The sequence below is a fragment of the Belonocnema kinseyi genome, chromosome 9 (genome assembly GCF_010883055.1).
Source record: "Belonocnema kinseyi isolate 2016_QV_RU_SX_M_011 chromosome 9, B_treatae_v1, whole genome shotgun sequence".
Lineage (NCBI taxonomy): Eukaryota > Metazoa > Arthropoda > Insecta > Hymenoptera > Cynipidae > Belonocnema > Belonocnema kinseyi.
In genome coordinates, this window is record NC_046665.1 from 83,422,526 (window position 1) to 83,442,881 (window position 20,356).

Here is a 20,356-nt window from a genome sequence, read left to right on the forward strand (position 1 = left end):
TCCAGAAAAGATTTTAATTTTAAATAAAAACCAGTTAAATTCAATAAAAAAGACTACTTTCAACATTACTTGAATTTGCAACTAAGAAAGATTTTCAGTCAAGAGAAGAAATTGGAAACAAATTGTTTCATTTTCAACAAAAAAGAACTGTTTTTTTTTTAAACAAAATACATCCATTTTTGACCAGATACTTGAAGTTTTAAGTAGAAACGATAAATTTTAAACCAAAAATATAATAGTTAAAATTTTAATTTCAAAATACAAAGAAAAAACGAATTTTCAATAAAATAGTGAAGTACTATAACATAAAGATACTTTTACAAATGAAGAATCATCGTTATTCAATGTCATATTGCATTTTTTTTTTAAATTAAGTGTGATTTCGCAAAAAATCCTGACATTTTTTTTTGTCTAGGTATATAAAAAAACCCTGATAATTCCAGGTATTTGAGGCAGGGTTTTCTTTTGGAGAAACCCAGAATTTTCTTTTAAAGAAAAAAAAGTAGGAAGAAGCATTGACAAGTTTCTGGAATATCAAATAATTATCATTCAAAATTTCAGTTTTGAATTGATTAATGATTTCACATATCTTTCGTTGAAAAAGCTGGAAAAATCAGAAGTCTACTCTGAACATATTTTTTGGAATATTTAAAGCAATTTATTTTTCCGTACATCGATGAATTAACTCTCAATTATTTACACGCACATCTTCCATTTTCTTTGAGGATATTTAACATTTTAAAAAACATTTAAAAATAATAAAAATTTCAAAGTTTTCAAGGGATGTAAAGACTTGAAGAGATTTGAAAAGAATTCCAGGATTTAAAATATTTTTGAGATATTTGTAGCATTTCTATTTTTATAGAGAGAAAGAAGAGAAACTATAAAGGAATTTGAAATTCTTAAAATTATGACTTGTTTTCTAAAATATGTAGTTTACCCATTATAATTATGGAATGTAATTTTAATTATAGTAATAATTGTAAAATTTAGGTTTAATCTATAATGATGGTTCATGAATCCGCTGGAAAAAAATCCCTAATTCAGTCAAACTGAGAATAAATCGTTTTTACATGAATAATAGATTGAAAATTTTTTAAATAATAAAAATTTCAAAATATTTCTAAGATTTTACAAACATTTCAAGAGCTTTTCAATGATTGTTTGGGTGCTAAGAACTATTAAGAAAAAGTTTACCAGTGGTATCCCGGACTTCCACTGCATTCTAAATGTTCACAATTTTACAGCAATGTGATTCACAAAAATATACGTAAAAGAAGTAATTTTCACTCAAGTATGCCATTATCTACACTAATTATTATTACTGTTAATATTATTACTGTTGCAGTTATTTTTACAATAATGTAAACAATATATTCTGTTCAGCTCACTTAAGAAAAATAAACGGAGATATTTTAATTATACATTAGCAGTAAATTTACAATATGTCTTCTGTGAAGCACGAAAATCCTTAGTAGATCTTTACACAGAAAGTATTACGTACTAAATCATTCAGATAAAGATCTGAATTTTTCTCGTATCATCGTAATTTCTACTAGTATTAATCCATAGTTTTAATAAATTCGATCGCCGAGCAAAATTGAGTCCACCAATATTGTTCTTCACCCTGCAAATGATTACCGTAGAAACTTTCGACATATTGAACTGTTGATAATAACGACGGTGGATTTGTCTGAAAAGTAAAAGGAATCATCAAATTAATATGATGAATTCTGCCAGAAAATGTTACATAAATCATAAATAATGAATAAACAATTAATATTAAATAATAATAAATATTAAATACATATGTAAAATTCATATTGCCAAAGATTTCACAAATTTTATCAAATATTTCAAATATTTCACAAAGATATTAATAATTTCCGTAAGATTTTGCAACAATATTAAAGGTTAAATGAGTTTCAAAAGATTTCACAAAGAATTAAAATATTTCGCAAAGATTTCAAAAGATTTACGAAAGATTTGAATGATTTCCAACAGATTCTAATGGTTTCTCAAAGATTTTACAAAGAATTGCATGTTTTCTCAAATGTTTCACAAGGATTGCAAATATTTCGCAAAGATTTCCAAAGACTTAAGAGGGATTTTACAAAGATTTGTATGATTTCCCCAAGATTTCAAATATTTCGCAAAGACTACAAATATTTCGCGAATATTTTTAAACATTTCATAAAGATTTTACAGAGATTTCTATGATTTCCCAAAGATTTCAAATATTTTGCAAAGATTTCATAAAGATTTTTTTATGCTTTCCGATAGATTTGAAGGATTTCAATGATTTTTCAATGATTTCACAAAGAATTCAAATATATCGCAAAGATTTCCAAAGATTTGAATAATTTCCCAAGGATTTTACAAGGATTTTAAATGTTTTCAAAGATTTCAGAAAGATTTGAATAATTTTCCAAAGATTTAACAAAGAGTTCAAATATTTCGCAAAGATTTCCAAAGATTTCAGAAAGATTTTACAAAGACTTGTGTGATTTCCCAATGAATTATTTCTCAAAGATTTCACAAAAATTTAGAATATTTCGTAAAGATTTACAAAGATTTGAATGATTTTCCAAAGATTTCAAATATTTCGCAAAGGTTTCAGAAATATTATACAAAGATTTGAATGATTTTCCAAATAGTTAAAATATTTCGCATAGATTTCCAAAGAATTCAGAAAGATTTTACAAAGATTTATATGATTTCCCAAAGATTTCAGAAATATTTAAAAAGATTTGAAATATTTCATAAATATTTTATAAAGATTTTAATGAATTCCCAGATTTCAAATATTGCACAAAGATTTAAAATATTTTGCAAAGATTTCAGACAGAAATCAAAGATTGCACAAAGATTTCATAATGATTTGAAAGATTTCGCTGATATTTCCGATAGATGTGAAATATTTCAATGATTTTTCAAAGATTTCACAAAGAATTCAAATATTTCGAAAAGATTTCCAAAGATTTGAATGATTTCCCGAAGATTTTAAAAAGATTAAAATGTTTTCTCAAAGATTCTACAAGGATTTCAAACTTTCGACATATTTAACTATTGATAATAACGACGGTGGATTTGTCTGAAAAGTAAAAGGAATCATCAAATTAATATGATGAATTCTGCCAGAAGCGGCGGAGCCTTTTTTTCTAGTGTCGGTAGGGGCATAGATTGTGTCGTAATTTGTACATAGTATAATAATATTAAACTATTTTAAAAATGTTACATAAATCATAAATAATGAATAAACAATTAATAGTAAATAATAATAAATATTAAATACATATGTAAAATTCATATTGCCAAAAATTTCACAAATTTTATCAAATATTTCAAATATTTCACAAAGATATTAATAATTTCCGCAAGATTTTGCAACAATATTAAAGGTTAAATGAGTTTCAAAAGATTTCACAAAGAATTAAAATATTTCGCAAAGATTTCAAAATATTTACGAAAGATTTGAATGATTTCCAACAGATTTTAATGGTTTCTCAAAGATTTTACAAAGACTTGTGTGATTTCCAAAAGATTTCAGAAATATTTACAAAGATTTGAAATATTTCATAAATATTTTATAAAGATTTTAGTGATTTCCCAGAGATTTCAAATATTGCACAAAGATTTTAAATATTTTGCAAAGATTTCAAACAGAAATCAAAGATTGTACAAAGAATTCATAATGATTTGAAAGATTTCGCTGATATTTCCGATAGATGTGAAATATTTCAATGATTTTTCAAAGATTTCACAAAGAATTAAAATATTTCGCAAAGATTTCCCAAAGATTTGAATGGTTTCCCAAAGATTTTAAAAAGATTTAAATGTTTTCTCAAAGATTCTACAAGGATTTCAAATATCTCCAAAGATTTCAGAAAGATTTTACAAAGATTTGAATGATTTTCCAAAGATTTCACAAAGACTACAAATATTTCCCAAATATTTCTAAAGATTTCAGAAAGATTTAACAGAGATTTCTATGATTTCCCAAAGATTTCGAATATTTCGAAAAGATTTCAGACAGAAATCAAAGATTGCACAAGATTCCATAAAGATTTTTTAAAATCTTTCCGATAGATTTGAAGGATTTCAATGATTTTCCAAAGATTTCACAAAGAATTCAAATATTTCGCAAAGATTTCCAAAGATTTGAATGATTTCCCAAAGATTTCACAAAGACTACAAATATTTCGCAAATATTTGTAAAGATTTCAGAAAGTTTTTGCAAGAGATTTCAATGACTTCCCAAAGATTTCTAATATTTCGAAAGGATTTCAGACAGAAATCAAAGATTTCATAAAGATTTCGCTAAGATTTCCGATAGATTTCAATTCTTTTTCAAAGATTTCAGAAAGAATTCAAATATTTCGCAAAGATTACCAAAGATTTGAATGATTTCCCAAAAATTTTAAAAAGATTTAAATGTTTTCTCAAAGATTTTACAAGGATTTCAAATATTTCCAAAGATTTCACAAAGATTTGAATGATTTCCCAAAGATTTCACAAAGACTTCAAATATTTCGCAAAGATTTCCAAACATTTCAGAAAGATTTTAAAGATATTTGAATGATTTTCCAAGTATTTCGCAAAACTTTCAGACAGAAATCAAAGATTGCACAAAGATTTAATAAAGATTTTATAGATTTCGCAAATATTTCCAATGGATTTAAAAGATTTCAATGATTTTCTAAAGATTTCAAAGAGAGCACAAAGATTTTGATGCTTTTACAAAAACTACAATAAACATTAAAAATATTTAGCAAAAATTTCGGATAGATTTCAAAGATTTAAATATTTCGCAAAGATTTTCAAGAGTGCGCAAAGACTTGAATGATTTCCCCAAAATTAACATGATTATAAAAATATTTCACAAAGAATTTGAATACATTTAAAAGTTTTCACAAAGAGTTAAGTTATTTCACAAAAAAATCACAAATATTTTCAGATGTTTCCAAAATATTTTTAATGTTTCGGAAATATGTTCACCGATTCAATGATTCAATGATTTCCCAAAGATTTCAAAGACTTCACAAAGATTTCAAATATTTCGGAAAGATTTCAGAAAGACTTTACAAAGATTGCCAATATTTCGGAAAGATTTTGATGATTTTCAAAAGAATTCAAAAAGATTTCATAAAGATTTTACAAATATCTGAATGATTTCCCAAAGATTTCAAATATTTCGGAAAGATTTCAGAAAGACTTTACAAAGATTGCCAATATTTCGGAAAGATTTTGATGATTTTCAAAAGAATTCAAAAAGATTTCAGAAAGATTTAACCAAGATTTAAATTATTTCGCACAGATTTCTAATATTTCTCAAAGATTTCAGGAAGATTTTAATGATTTTCCAAAGATTTCAAATATTTCGCAAAGGTTTCAGAAATATTTTACAAAGATTTGAATGATTTTCCAAATAGTTAAAATATTTCGCATAGATTTCCAAAGAATTCAGAAAGATTTTACAAAGATTTGTATGATTTCCCAAAGATTTCAGAAATATTTAAAAAGATTTGAAATATTTCATAAACATTTTATAAAGATTTTAATGAATTCCCAGATTTCAAATATTGCACAAAGATTTAAAACATTTTGCAAAGATTTCAGACAGAAATCAAAGATTGCACAAAGATTTCATAATGATTTGAAAGATTTCGCTGATATTTCCGATAGATGTGAAATATTTCAATGATTTTTCAAAGATTTCACAAAGAATTCAAATATTTCGAAAAGATTTCCAAAGATTTGAATGACTTCCCAAAGATTTGAATGGTTTCCCAAAGATTTTAAAAAGATTAAAATGTTTTCTCAAAGATTCTACAAGGATTTCAAAAAATTTTCCAAAGGTTTAGGAAGGATTTTACAAAGATTTTAATGATTTCCTAATAATTTCACAAAGATTTAAAAGATTTAAAAGATTTCACAAAGACTTTAATAATTTCACGAATATCACCAAATATTTCACAAATATTTTATATATTTTGAAAACATTTCCAAACATATAAGAAATATTTCACAAAGATTTCAATGATTTTCCTAGGATTTTACAAAGATTTAAATGATTTCCTAAAGATTTCAATAATATCACAAATATTACCAAATATTACCAAATATTACATAAACATTTGAACTATTTAAGAAAGATTAAAATGATTTCCCAAAGATTTTAAATATTTCCCAGATTTCAGATAAGTTCAAAAGATTCCACAAATACTTCAATTACTTCATAAAGATTTCAGATAGATTTTTAAAAAAATGCAAACGATTCGATGAATTTAATCATTCAATTTCGACCAGGACAGTAATCAATACTTTGCCTCGCCCCGGTTGATTTCTGAAGGGGATTGCCCCCAGTGTCCTCTATAGGATAAATTGCATTTTTCTGGTTTAAAATCTAATATAACGAGAAAGACTAGAGGTAAGTTAACAAATATTTTCGTTCAATAAAGTTCATCTTACGTTGATTAACGGAAAATATGTAAGAATGCCTACGTTGCTTATTCTAAGGGCTGAAGTAAGGGGTGAAGTTGAGCATGTTTAAAAAATAGATTAACTTTTGCTTTCTTTTTGCTGAATTTTAAATTGAAATCATGATATTGATAGACATTTTTTATTAAATGTAGTAAATGTAATGCAGATTAAGAAAAAAATTATTGGGATACCATCACCCCCTAAATTAGAGGTTGAAATAAGGGGTAAGTGGCTAAAAATTAGAAAATTCGCTGGAAAAAAAGTATAAATCAAGCAGATTATTGATACTTCTCCAGCCAGTTTGACTTCACTATTTTTAAGAAATATGCGGTAACAATAATCTCTATTTTCTTACTTTTTTAGCATGCAAAAAATATAGATATTATAATACAATATTATAATATTTATACTTTTTTGAATGAATCATAATAATAAAAGTACTTGGAGATATCTATTTGCACCCCTAGAAAGAAGAATGATAGCAAGAAACCATCTATACATTTGAGGATTTCCCTATGAGATTCAGCAAAAAGAAAAGCAAAAGTTCATCGATTTTTTTAACATGCTCAACTTCACCCCTTACGTCGACCCCTACAATAAACAATGTAGACATTCTTACATATTTTCTATTAATCCACGCAATATGAACTTTATTTAAAAACAAAATTTGTTTAGTTATCTCTATTCTTTCTCGTTACATTAGATTTTAAACCAGAAAATTGCAATTTGACCTATAATTTGCCCCCTAGGGCTCCGCCGGCTCTAAAGTCTTCAATGCTCCTCCGACTACATTTCAGTAACTTTTTCTCACCTTTATGATAACATAAACGAGTACTGGAATCAGATCATCAGCGGCAGGAATTCCTCTCTCCGAAGCCATGCACAGCAGGCTCATAATTGTGGTTGCGCATCTAAAAACGCATTGAAATTTATCCCTAGGAGTTTTGTACGCCGAGATTACGGCCAACTCGGCTTGCGCCCAGGGCCAAGGACACTCGTAATGATAAATCTTTGGAATACGCAAATCCTTATGATTGGGCGTCAATCCCTTGGACAGCTTTTTAATATGATCGTTGAGAACTTGATCTCTGCATAAATCACCATCTCCGTTTGGATAGAGAGCATTATAGTACATTTGAGCCATTACGATTCTTTCCATCACTATTCTCGCCAACTCCAACTGACCGTTACTGGCCGCTGAAAGGTTCATTCAATAAGTTAGACACAGTGGTGTAGACAGGGTGCCGAATTGACCGGGCAACTTTATCGAGTCACAGATTTTTCAGATTATCTCCGTTTACTCTAATTAAATCATAATCTAGTTGAAAATGTAACTACTTTGTTCAAATTGACTTTTTTTTAAACTAAAAATTAAACTATTTTAGTAGGAAATTAAACTATTTTTCTGAAAATCCTTCTTTTGTTTTTTTTTTGTTTTTTTAAGAGTTAGATTTTTCAAAGAAAATTTAACCACTCGATATTTGCTTGAAAAAGCATCTTTTTTTGGATGAAAATTCGACTAATTGCTTGAAAATTGATGCATTTTATTTATAAATTAAACTAGTTGTATAAAAATTTATGCAATTTGTGAAAAATCCGCCTTATTTGTAGAAAGTTAATCTTTTTGTTATATAATTCAACCATTCCAGTTGAAAATTCCTCATTTTAGTTGAGAATGCATCAGTTCATTTTAAAATTAATTCCTTCAAGTGAAAATTTGAATGTCTATTTTTGGTTGAAAATTGATATTTTCTTATTCAAAATTCGACAATTTAGATACAAGTTTTTCTTTTTTAATTGAAAATTTAACTATATTGTTGAAAATCCATCTTTGTAAGTTAATACTATTTTTTTAAAATCCTTCTTTTTGGTTAAAAATTCATCTTTTAGGTTGGGAATAAAATTAAGTGGTTGAAATATAAACTCTTTTATTAAAAATAAACTCTTTTGGTTGCAAATTCATCATTTTAATTAAAAATTTCATTCTTTGTTCGAAATATCAGCTATTTGATTAAAAAATTCTCTTTTCTTTGGATGAAAACGAATTTTTTTAAAATTGATTATTTATTTGAACTGAAAATGTAACTATTATTCTAGTTCAATATTCCATAATATTAATAAAAAATGTATGTCTTTAGTTGAACATTCATTTTCATCTTTCTGGTTTAAAATTCAACTGTTCCAGTTAAAGATTTAAAAATTTTGGTAGAAAATTCATCACTTTGTTTGAAAATGTATATATGTTATTGAAAGTTAGTTTATTTTTGTAGAAAGTAATTTTTTTGCTGAAAATTTAACTTATTCCAATTGAATATTCCACAGTTTTAGTTGAAAATTCATCTGTTTGGTTAAACCTTAATTTTTTTAACTTAAAATTTAATTATTAAAGTTTTGGTTTAAAATTGATATTTTTTAGTATAATTTCATTTGTTGTTTAAAATTAAACTATTTCAGTTGAAGATTAATTGTTTTAGTTGAAAATTCATATTTTTGGTCAAAAACTCAACTATTCCAGTTGAAAATTCATCACTTAGGTTCAAAATTGAATTATTTGATTGAAAATCCCTTATTTTTGGTTAAAAATTAAATTTTTTAATTATAAGATTAACTATTTCATTTTTGTAATTAATATTTTTTAGAAATGACCAGGATTTTGAAATCATCCGCCGAATCGTCATCCTGGTAGACCTAAAATAAAAAAGTGGCCTGGCGGTCCTTTCCCTCAACATAGTTACCATATCATTTTTCGTTATTTATCTCGTTTGGTTAAAAATTCGATTATTTTGTTGAAAATTAAATTAGTTTGCTGAAAATGCAACCGGTTATATTGTTAAAGTCATTTTTTAAATAAAAATTTCAACTAGTTTGTTAAAAATTCATTTTTTTAGTTGAAGGTTGATCTTTGGTTAAAAATTTAACTATTTTTATGAAAATTCGTTTCATGTTTTCCATTTTTGATAATAAATGTATCTTTTTCAGTATCATTTTATTTTGGTTGAAAAGTCGATTACTTGACTTAAAGGTGAACTACTTTGGAAAAAATTAATCTTTTTTTAATTAAGGATTCATAATTATACTTAAAATTCAACTATTTGCTTTTAAATGAACTCTTGTGTTAATATTGGCTTCAAAATTCAACAACGCGATAGAAAATTAAACTATTCGCTTCAAAATTAAACTTTTCGGTTGAAATATCATATTTTTGGCTTCAAAATTCAACTTTTTTTCAAAATAATTCAGCTTTTTGACTTTAAAATTTAATAATTTTGTTGCAAATTCATACATTTTATTCAAAATTCATCTTTATGGTAGAAAATTAATCTTCTGGAAATATAAATATTCCATTTTTTGTGGAAACTTTATTCTGTATACTGGATAAGTTAAAAATTCAACTATTTGGTAGAAAATTCATTTTTTTTGGGTAGGAAATTATTCTTGTGTCTTGAAAGCTAAAATTTTTGGACGAGAATTCAACTATCTTGTTAGAAATTAATATTTCTTGATTGAAATTGATCTTTTTTGTTAAAATTTTATTTTTCCCATTATTAGCTTCAAAACTTTACTCTTTTCTTGAAAATTCATATTTCATTATAGAAAAGTCATATCTTCTATTTGAAAATGAACTTTTTCATAAAAATTCAACTGGGTTCTAAAAAAATGTATCTTTTTGTCATGAAAATTTATATATTTGATTGAATTTTAATCTTTCTTGTTTGAAAATTCGACCATTTGAATAAAAATGCATCTTTGTACGTTGAAATTTCAAGCACATATTTGATTAGAAATTCAACTATTTTGTTAAAAATCAAATTATTTTGGGAAAATTAAACTATTTTCTTAAAGCCATAATTTTGTTGTCCAAAAATCAACTATGTTGTGGAAAATTCATTCTTTTGTATTGAAAATTCATCTTTTATTGTAGAAAATTCACCCTTGATGGTTGAAAATTTATCTTTTTGGTTAAAACGTAACTTTTTTGTGGAAAATTCAACTGTTTTTGAAAAAAATTGTATTTTCTACTTGAAAATTTTTCTACTTGGTTAAATCTTGTCGCCACCAGGCCTTTAAAAAAGTACTCTGGCGCTGCCAAAACCGGCCAGGCCTCGACTACACTACTGATTAAACATACCTATCAAATAAAATAGGGAAATTTCCAAAAAAGACATCAAGTCAAATAGAATACCTTGCCAGATTGGATCATTGTCCATTTCTGCGTGGATTTTCCCCAAGAAAGTCTCCACCAGGTCTTGCTTCTCGTCTGGTAAGGAAGGCTTTTTGAACTCTTCGCAAAATCGAGAAAGCAGGACTTCCCTTTTTTCCAAAAATACTTTTACACAGACGGACACTAGGTGGTTGTTTACTGCATCTCGGTCGCACTTTAACCTTTCAGTTAACCTTTTCAGCAGAGAACATTTTTTTCAAATTAAATTATTATTAAAGGTTTCAAGTAGGCAAAATCAATAATGCTGGTCATACTTACCGATCTAAATGAGCAACAGTAGACAATAAACCTTGTCGGCATCGAATAAGATAAGCTATGTAAGGAGATCTCTTTCTATAGTCATCTCTCAGAGACTTGAACAACTTCCTACAACCATCATCGTTGAATAGCCTCACACATCGCAATGTTTCGTGAAGGTGTGCAATCAACGCTCTGTCCTGTAAATTTATAGCTTCCGCCAACTGCATTTGGAGGAAAGCTACCAATTCATTCTCCTTCTGGGTCCAGCCACTCCTCTGCAACATTCAATTGCAGTGTAAATTGAATCCTTCTTCTCTATTTTCTATATAATCTCTCCCTTTTAATTCACTTGTCTCTCTCCCATATATACTTTTCTTTTTAAAAAGGCAAAATAAATTATTTTTTAAGCAAATACATAAATTTTCCACTAAAAATATCAATTTTTAACAAAAAATTAAGGATGTAAACTTTCAGTTAAAAAAAATTAATTTTCAACAAAAAAAAACAACTAATTTTCAACCAAATAGTTCAATTTTCCACCTAACTGATGAATTTTCAACTAAAACTATGGAATATTTAATCGGAATAAGGTAAATTTTCAATTAAAAAAAAATATATTTGCACCCAAAAAAAACTAGCTTTAAAAAAAATAATTACATTTTCAAACAAAGTGATGAATTTTTAACTAAAATTGTAAATCTTTGAATGGAATTGGGAATTGTGGTCTACCATTTCGCCACCTGGTGCCGCAAACTGGAACTAGAAAGAGTAGGTACAATTTTAAAGTTGTAAATTAATTTTGGCATAAAAGTGTTCTTATGATAGTTTTGTGAATTATACAAGAAATAATTGAATACTAAAAACCAATCTTCACAAAAAAAAATAGTTTTAGATAAAATTCCCATCATCTTATAAAGTCTTGAATTTCCAACTTTTAAAATTAAGATTTGAAATTTTTTTAATTTAATAATTTTTGTATTCAAATCTGATTCAAATGCTCAATAATTTACACGTATAAAATGGAAGCAAATGACACTTTAAAACTGAATAATTTTTAATTAAATGCAGTTAATCAGCCAAAAAATGTAATAAATTGTAAATATTTATATAATAATATGCGTTCAATTGTTATTTATACATATTAAGTTTTCTTATTTCTAAATATTAAGTAATCTTATTTTTCTTATTTAAAATTTTTTAATTAAATGGTTTAAAAATGGAATATTTTAGACTAAAATAATATGTGAAATTTAATGAAAGCTTTTAATTATGAATATATTATTTTAAGGTTATTTAAAAGTTTTAAACAGTTTATAAAGTTTCAAACAGGCGTTTGCATTTGTTTAAGTAATAAGACTTTCCAATTGAAATAGTTTACATAATTTTTAACATTAGAAAGTGGAAATTGTAAAATTGCGAACTGATTTCGAATCGTCTTTTAAAATTAATTATTATTCACTTTTTAAATCTCAAGGAACAATTCAATTTTAAAAATCGTTATTAATTTATATTCAATTGATCAGCTAAAAATGTTTTTTTATCTAAAATCTTCGATTTCAAACGCTTCTAATTACTACATTATAAAATTCTTTATAATAAAATGTACACTTAACAATTAAAATCTAAAACTTAAAATTGGTTAAAGTGAACGACTTTGGAAATGCGTATTTTATAAACTGAATGATATCATAATAAAGATTTGTATGTGCAAATTAAATTGCATCTTTAAAATCGTACCTATTCTTTTTAGTTCGGATTTTTTGTCACCAGGTGGCGCATCGCAGTTTAACCATTCCCAATAGTTGAATTTTAAACCATAAAGATGAATTTCCAACTAAAATGATGAATCTTTAACTAGAATAGTTGAATTTTTCACCAGAGATGAATTTTCACAAAAAAAGACGAACTTTGAACGAAAAATATCATTTTCAACCAAAAAATGAATTATTACATTTTTGGTTAAAACGTGAATTCAAACTGGAATAATAGTTACATTTTGAATTCAATAAAAAATAATTTAAAAAAAAAAAAGAAAAAAATTTTCAACAAAATAGTTAAATTTTTGGCAAAAAAATTACTTTTCATCCAAAGAAAAAAGCAATTTTCAAGTAGCTCATATTTCAATGAAAGGAATGAATTTTCAACTACAATGATAAATACTTGAATTTGTAACCGAAGAGAAGAATGTTTTCACAAGAAGATTCACTGACAAAGAAAAATATCATTTTCTACAAAAAAAATCGACTTTTAAGAAAATATGTGGATTTTCAAAGAAATAGTTAAATTTTAAAAGAAAAAAATTTCATACAAATTGTTCAATTTTGAATAAGCAAAGATCAATTTTCAACCACAAATGGACATTCAAATTCTCAGTTGAAGTAATTAATTTTAAACCAAACTGATGAATTTTTAACCATAAAGATTAATTTTCTAAAAAAGAGCGAATTTTTCACAAAGTACATACATTTTCAAACAGTTCAATTTTTTAAACAAAAATACCGTTAAAAATCTCATTCTTAACAACAACAACAACAAAAAACGGAGTTTCATTAAAATAGTTCAATTTTCTACTGGAATAAAAAGACGAATTTACAAGGAAAAAGACCATTTTCAACCAAAAATTGAATAATAACATTTTCAGACAAAAAATGAATGTTGAACCAAAGACATTGATTTTTAACTAAAATTATGGAATATTCAACTGAAATAATAGTTAAATTTCCAGTTAAAAAATTTCTTTTCATCCAAAGAGAAAACGAATAGCTCATTTTTCAACCAAAAAATTAATTTTTAATTAAAATGATGAAGATTCAACCAAAAAATTAACTTTTAACAAAAGAGTTTAATTTTCAACCAAATATTTTTATTTCCAACTTAAAAGATGAATTTTCAATTAAAATTATAAATATTTAACCGTAATGTTTCAACTTTTAATAGAGAAGAATATTTTTTAAACAAGAAGTTCAACTTTCAAAGAAAAAGATAGTTTTCTACAAAAAAAAAACACGATTTTTTTAACAACTATACGCATTTTCAACGAAATAGCTGATTATTCGATTAAAAAAGACAAATTCTCAAACAAACTGATGAATTTTCAACTAAAATTATGAATCTTCAACTGGAAAGTAGAATTTTTTACACAAAGATCCATTTTCAACCACAAAGATTAATTTTCTATAAAAAGACGAATTTTCCACAAATTACATTAATTTCCCATCAAATGGTTTTAGTTGACTTTTCCCTTTTTTCTCCCTCTTTTTTCACTTGTTATTTTTTCTTTCTCTAATGAGCAGAAAAGTGAAATGGCTTGGAAGTCTGGTTATTAATTGTCAATCTTTTTCATGCTCATTTTGCATAATATTATTCATTAAAAATTAAAATGTGGTCAACAGAGACACTAAACTGGTGATTAGTTCTAATATGTAGGGTTATTATTATAAGAGTTCTTTTAATTGAGCCTAAATATTTTATCTTTAATTTGTTGAAAGAAATCTTTTTAGTTTAATTTTTGTAAAATGAATGTATTAAATATTAGCAAGTTTATAAATTTATTCAAATTTTTTTATTGTTTTTTTTTCCTATTTGAAAAATGTAATAATCTCAATTGATTGATTCTGAATCATCCGCAAATTAATTTTTCTGTTCTCATTCTTAAAAAAATAAAAAATAAAATAAACGAATTTTCAGCAAAATAGTTAAATTTTTAGATCAAAAAATTAATTTTTAATGAAGTAGTTACATTTTCAAAAAAAAAAATGAATTTTCAAATAAAATTATGAATCTTCAAGAACAAAAAAATTTTTAAAAAAGAGTAACTTTTAACCAAATAGTTAAAATTTTTAACTAAGAAAAGATGAATTTGCAACAAATAGAACAAAATTTTCAATTATAATTAAGAAATATTTCTTCTTTGAAATACTACTAAGTTTTCAACAAAAAAAGCTTTTTCAGTAAAAAGTGAAATCTTCAACCAAAGACGCCTTCAATAAAAAAATTTAACAATGTAGTTTAACTTTTGCCAAGTAGTTGAATTTTAAATTAAAAAGATTTATTTTAAACAAAACAGTTAAACTTTCAACCAAAGAGGTGAATTTTCAACTAAAAGTATAAGACTTAAAAAAAAAAAAGATTTCTTAAAAGAGGGATTCAAACAAATCTTTCAAACAAAATAGTTGAATACTCAAGCAAAGAATAATCATTCTTAAAAAGGACAACTTTTTAAAAAAATTGTTTAATTCTCGACCAAATAGTTGCATTTTTATCCAAAGTAGATCAAATTTCGCTCAAAACAGATAATTTTTGTTGTTGTCAATAGTTGATTTTTCATCCAGAAAAAGATTTTAATTCTCTTTGCAACACCAAAATATTAAACTGAAACAGAAAGTAAATTTTCTAAGAAATAGTTAAATATTCAAGAATAATATTAAACCAAAAATCATAATTTTAAACCAAAAAGTATAAGTTTTGAAGAAAATTGTTGAATTTTCAACCAAACAGTTGCATTTTTATACAAGAAATATGTAAACTCTGCTAAAGCAGGTGAATTTTGAAATCAAAAAGATAAAATTTTTTAAAAATTGTTGAATTTTCTGTTATAAAAAATTGCAGTTTATTTTTCATGATAAAAATATGAATTTTTAAACAAAAAATACGTTTCTACAAAAAACATTGACTTTTTAATACAAAAAGATGAATTTTTAACGAAAAGGGATGACTTTTTAACAAAATTGTTGAATTCTCTACCAAATAGTTGCATTTTTATCCAAAGAAGATCAAATTTCTCTTAAAACAGACGAATATTTGTGCAGGAAAGATGTAAATTCTGCTGAAGCAGGCGAAGTTTCACAATCAAATTATGAATTTTTTAAACAAAAAATAATAATTTTCTGGGGGAAAAAATATAATTTTTAAACCAAAAAGACGAATTTTTAATCAAAAAAGGATTAATTAAAAAAAAATTGTTGCATTGTCTACATTTTTATCCAAAAAAGATAACATTTCTTTTAACACATATGAATTTTTTTTTTAAACAAAACAATTTTCAACAAAATAGTTGATTTTTCATCCAGAAAAGATTTCACTTCTCTTTTCAACACCAAAACATTAAATTTCAACAAAAAGTAAAATTTCTATAAAATATTTAAATTTTCAACAACACAGTAAAATTTTAAACCCAACAGTTGCATTTTTGTCGAAGAAAAATGAAAATCCTACTAAAACAGGTGAATTAAAAAAAATCAGAAAGAAACATTTTCAAAGAAAGAGTTGAATTTTCATCGAAAAATATTTCAATTGAATTTTCATCACAAAAATACGAATATAAAAAAAAACGTAACTTTTCTAGGAAATAGTGGAATTTTCAACAAAAACGTTGCATTCTCATCAAAGAAAGATGCAATATTTCTAATAAAAAAAGATCAACTTTTATATGAAAAAGAAAAAATTTTCAGAAAAAAATAGTTTTCATCCACGAAACGAGTTTATTTTTTAACTCAAAAAGACGACTTTTTGCCTAAAAAGTTGAATTTTCAACCAGAAAGGATGTCTCTTTAAGAAAAGTGTTAAATTTTCAAGCAAATAATAAAATTTATAACTAAAAATATAATCTTCAGGAAATTTTTTTGCGAATTTGCAAAAATTACGTACAAGTACGGTCCCTAATTTATTTAAAAATTGTATTCTCTCACCTCTGACATAGTGGACCATGGAATATGCTGCAAGTCCGCAGTACTGAGTACCATTCGAAGTTTTCTCTTGGCATCAACAAATGCAAAAGACATTTCTACATTATTAGGATCAATCAGCAACCGCTCGTCCTCGACTTCCTTTGATCTCGACTGAGTACTCTCCACAGATGCTGTATCGCTATTTGTACTTGGTTTCCTCCTATATTTTGCTAAAATATCATCCGTACTATCTGCAAAAAAAAATCGAAAATATTCAAATAAGTCAATTTTCGGATCCAAGTCCTCAAAGTTTTTTACAACAAAAGTTACACTCTAGCTAACCGTTGTTTGCGCTTCCGCTCGCAGAAGGATCTTCGGACATTATCCTTCTTAATCTGTGTCTCCCAATATCGACCCCATCGCCTCCAGCTTCTCTATCGTAACACCTATTTAAATCATCTGTTCCACGGAAGGATTTACCCCTTCTGTTTTTCAGCGACATTTTCAGCTTGCAAAAGAAACCTCTTTTGTTTTTTTGATCGTCGTCCAACAACTCCTTGTCTCCCCTTTCAGCGGTCATATCGAAGCTTATACTTTTTGGTATAGCGCCCGTCGAAGGACTAGGCTTCGAAGAAGAGGAATTCACCTGACAATCACTTCCTCCGTTCAATGGAGATTGTGCTGTTCTCAAATCTGTCGTGCATGCATTGCTTTTTGTTCGTGGCTCAGATCCGGAACTACTGCTAGATGTCAAACTAGCGGTGCTTAATCTCACGACAATGTCGCTCGAGCTTCCTGCTGCGTAACCTTCCAATTCCTAAAATCAGATTACATTGAAACAGTTGAGAAAATTAAGTAATCAAAGTAATTAACTTGTTATCCTTTTCTTTTTTACTTGAAATTTATGTATTTTGTTGGAAATTCGTCTTTTTCATTCGAAAATTAATGTTCCTCGTTCAATCCTCACGACTTTGCTTGAAATTTCAACTTTTTGTTTCAAAAATTAATCCAACTTGTAGGAAATTTAACAATTTTGTTAAAAAGCGATTTTTTGTTTGAAAACTCAATTTTTCTGTTGAAAAATCATCTTTTTGGATAGAATAATTAACTATCTGCTCGAATAATTTATTTATTTATTTATTCCTGTTGAAGATTCTTCATTTTAGTTGAAAATTCAATCCTTGCTTAGGGACCCCCCTCGCTGACATCCGTTGATTTGCTTATGACCCCCCCCCCCATTTAACATAGACTTTTGGTAAAACCCGATTTTACATATATACTTATTTTTGTGTTTTTATTGCGATTCAAGTTGCCAAAATGTCCATATTGTCTACGTTGACCGGGAGGTGAATTATAAACTTCGGTAATAAATCAAAAATTAAAATAAAAAAGGGATTTTCAAAATAAGCGTTCAAATGTGCCTAATTCAATTTTATATGAAAGTTAATCCAGGCATTATTGAATTTTTAAACAAAGAAAGGTGAATTTTTAACCAAAAGTGGAATAGTTAAACTTTCAATTTAAAACAATTAATTTTAAATTATTACCAAAAAACGAATTTTCTACCAAATAATTGATTTTGTTTACTAAATTATTGAACTTTCAAGACTCAAAAAAGAACCATTTTCGTCAAAAAATGGATTAGGTAAATTTTTAATTACCAACGTGATTTTTCAACGACAAAAAAAGGAATTTTTAGCAAAACAGTTCAATTTCCAAACAAAGAGATAAATTTTTAACTAAAATTTTGAATCGGCAACAAAAACATTCATTTTGAAGAAAGTAATTCAACTTTAAAACCTAGTTGTTACATTTTGAACCAAAAAGATGAATTTTTAAACAAAAAGGTTAATTTTACTACCAACAAAACTATTTTTTTTAAACAAAGTTAAAGAATTCTCAACCAAAAAGTTTTGTTTTTATAATAGATTTTTTTTTAATTTTTGCGAAATTAATTTAACTTTAAAACCTAGTTTTTGAATTTCTAAACAAAAAGATTAATTTTTAAACAAAATGATTAATTTTCAACAAAAAAAGATGAATTTTAAAACAAATAGATTAATTTACTACCAAAAAATACGAATTTTTAATCAAATTCAAGAAATATAAACCAAAAAGTTGAATTTTCAACTAAAAACATAAATTTTTGAACAAACAGATTACTTTTCTACCAAAAGCATTCATTATCTGGAAACGTACTAAAAACTTGACCACGTGTACTTTTAAAAAATATTTCTCTAAATTCTAAATGTTTAATACGTGTAACGTTACTTTACCCACTCTCGTTAAGAACCTTAGGTTTTGTCAGCCCCCCCCCCCCCCCCCCCCCCCCCCCCCCAAGCAGTTTATGGATGATCCCTTATAACTGTGACTATTTTCTTGAATATTCTATTTTTTCGTGAAAGTTTTTTTTCATTGAAAATGTAAGTATTTAATTTTTGGTTGCACATTTATATTTTAAATGTATTAATTGAAAATTCATCTCCTTGATTCAATCTCTATTTTTCTAAATAGTCGATATTTTCGTAAAAAAAAATTTATAATAAAAATGTAATTCGTCTTTTTTGGAAAAAAAGGTTGTTAGAAAATCCAAGTATTTGGTTAAAAAATAACATTTTTCGAAAAAAACAAAACAATTTTATTAATAAGTATCCTTTTTGTTTGAAAAGTTAAAAGGTTTTGTAAAAAATTTGACTTTTTGGTTGACACCGTTGTTTTTTTGTTAAAATTAAAGTTTGTTTTTCGTTTTGAGTATTCATCTATTTTATTTAAAAAATAATCTACGTTATAGAAAATTTCACAATACTGATAAAGTCATTTTTTTGTTGAAGATTCTTCATTTTAATTGAAAATTTTTGCTCTTTTATTTTTAAAAAAACCATTGTTTTTTTGTTGAATATTTTTTTTAAACTGAAAATTAAATTATCCCATTTTTATGAAAACATTTATCTTCTTTATAAGAAGATTCACCTATTTGGCTGAAAATGTATCTTTTTCAGTTAAAAATTTATCTATGTATTTCGTTAAACATTCATTTTTTTCGATAGAAAATTAATGTTCTTGGCAAAAAAATTCACCATTTTGTTGAAAATTCAACAATTTCGTTAAAAAGTAATTCGTTTTAATTAAGACTTTGCGTAAGTATAATGTTTTCGGAGTAATTCACCATAATTTTATGTAATCTAGAGTAATCCTATGTAATCCGGAGTAATTCCGGGTAGCCGTTTTAATCGAAGAAAAAAATTCCCGGTCATTTCACGGTTTTTTCCCGGTTCGCAAACATTTTTCACGATCAATGAAATTTAAAAAATCGAACTCTATTCTAAACATTTTTCCATTTAAAGCAACAAGCAATAAAAAACAAATTACATTTACACGTATGGAATGGAAGGTACTAACATTTTTCAATTGAAAAATTTGAAATGAAATGTAGATAAACTGCAAAATTTAGAACTTTTATAAATTATAGAGTTTAAAGATTCAGATTAAATTCCAAAAATATAAATCTAGGTTAACATTTTCAATACTCTAAATTAAATAATCAAGCAATGCACTAAAAAAATGTTTAAAATAATATTTTTTTAAGTAATTTGCAGCTAGAAAAATTAAAAAAAGAAAAAGAAAATTTTTTAACGTAACAGTTTTTTAAATTAGAAGTTAAGTTATTTTCATTTGAAATAGTTCAAGCATCCTTCAAAAACATTACAATTTTATTTAAAAATATTGAGAAATTTAGAAGTGGTTT

The 20,356-nt window shown here is 25.8% G+C and overlaps 1 protein-coding gene across 3 annotated transcripts in view; it reads right to left on the bottom strand.

Moving 5' to 3' along the window:
* Nucleotides 1–467: 467 nt before the first annotated feature.
* Nucleotides 468–20,356, bottom strand: part of LOC117179606 (GTPase-activating protein and VPS9 domain-containing protein 1) — a 44,157-nt gene continuing 24,268 nt past the window's right edge. For 2 of the 3 annotated variants that reach the window (XM_033371588.1, XM_033371589.1), the window contains exons 10-15: nucleotides 16,954–17,428; nucleotides 16,633–16,862; nucleotides 10,964–11,220; nucleotides 10,667–10,878; nucleotides 7,295–7,680; nucleotides 1,562–1,693 (exon numbers count right to left, since the gene is read on the bottom strand). In XM_033371588.1, the coding sequence (XP_033227479.1) occupies nucleotides 1,562–1,693; nucleotides 7,295–7,680; nucleotides 10,667–10,878; nucleotides 10,964–11,220; nucleotides 16,633–16,862; nucleotides 16,954–17,428 (1,692 nt within the window). Of the gene's footprint in view, nucleotides 1,694–7,294; nucleotides 7,681–10,666; nucleotides 10,879–10,963; nucleotides 11,221–16,632; nucleotides 16,863–16,953; nucleotides 17,429–20,356 lie in introns of all 3 variants that reach the window. The other variant, XM_033371587.1, reaches the window with a different exon arrangement.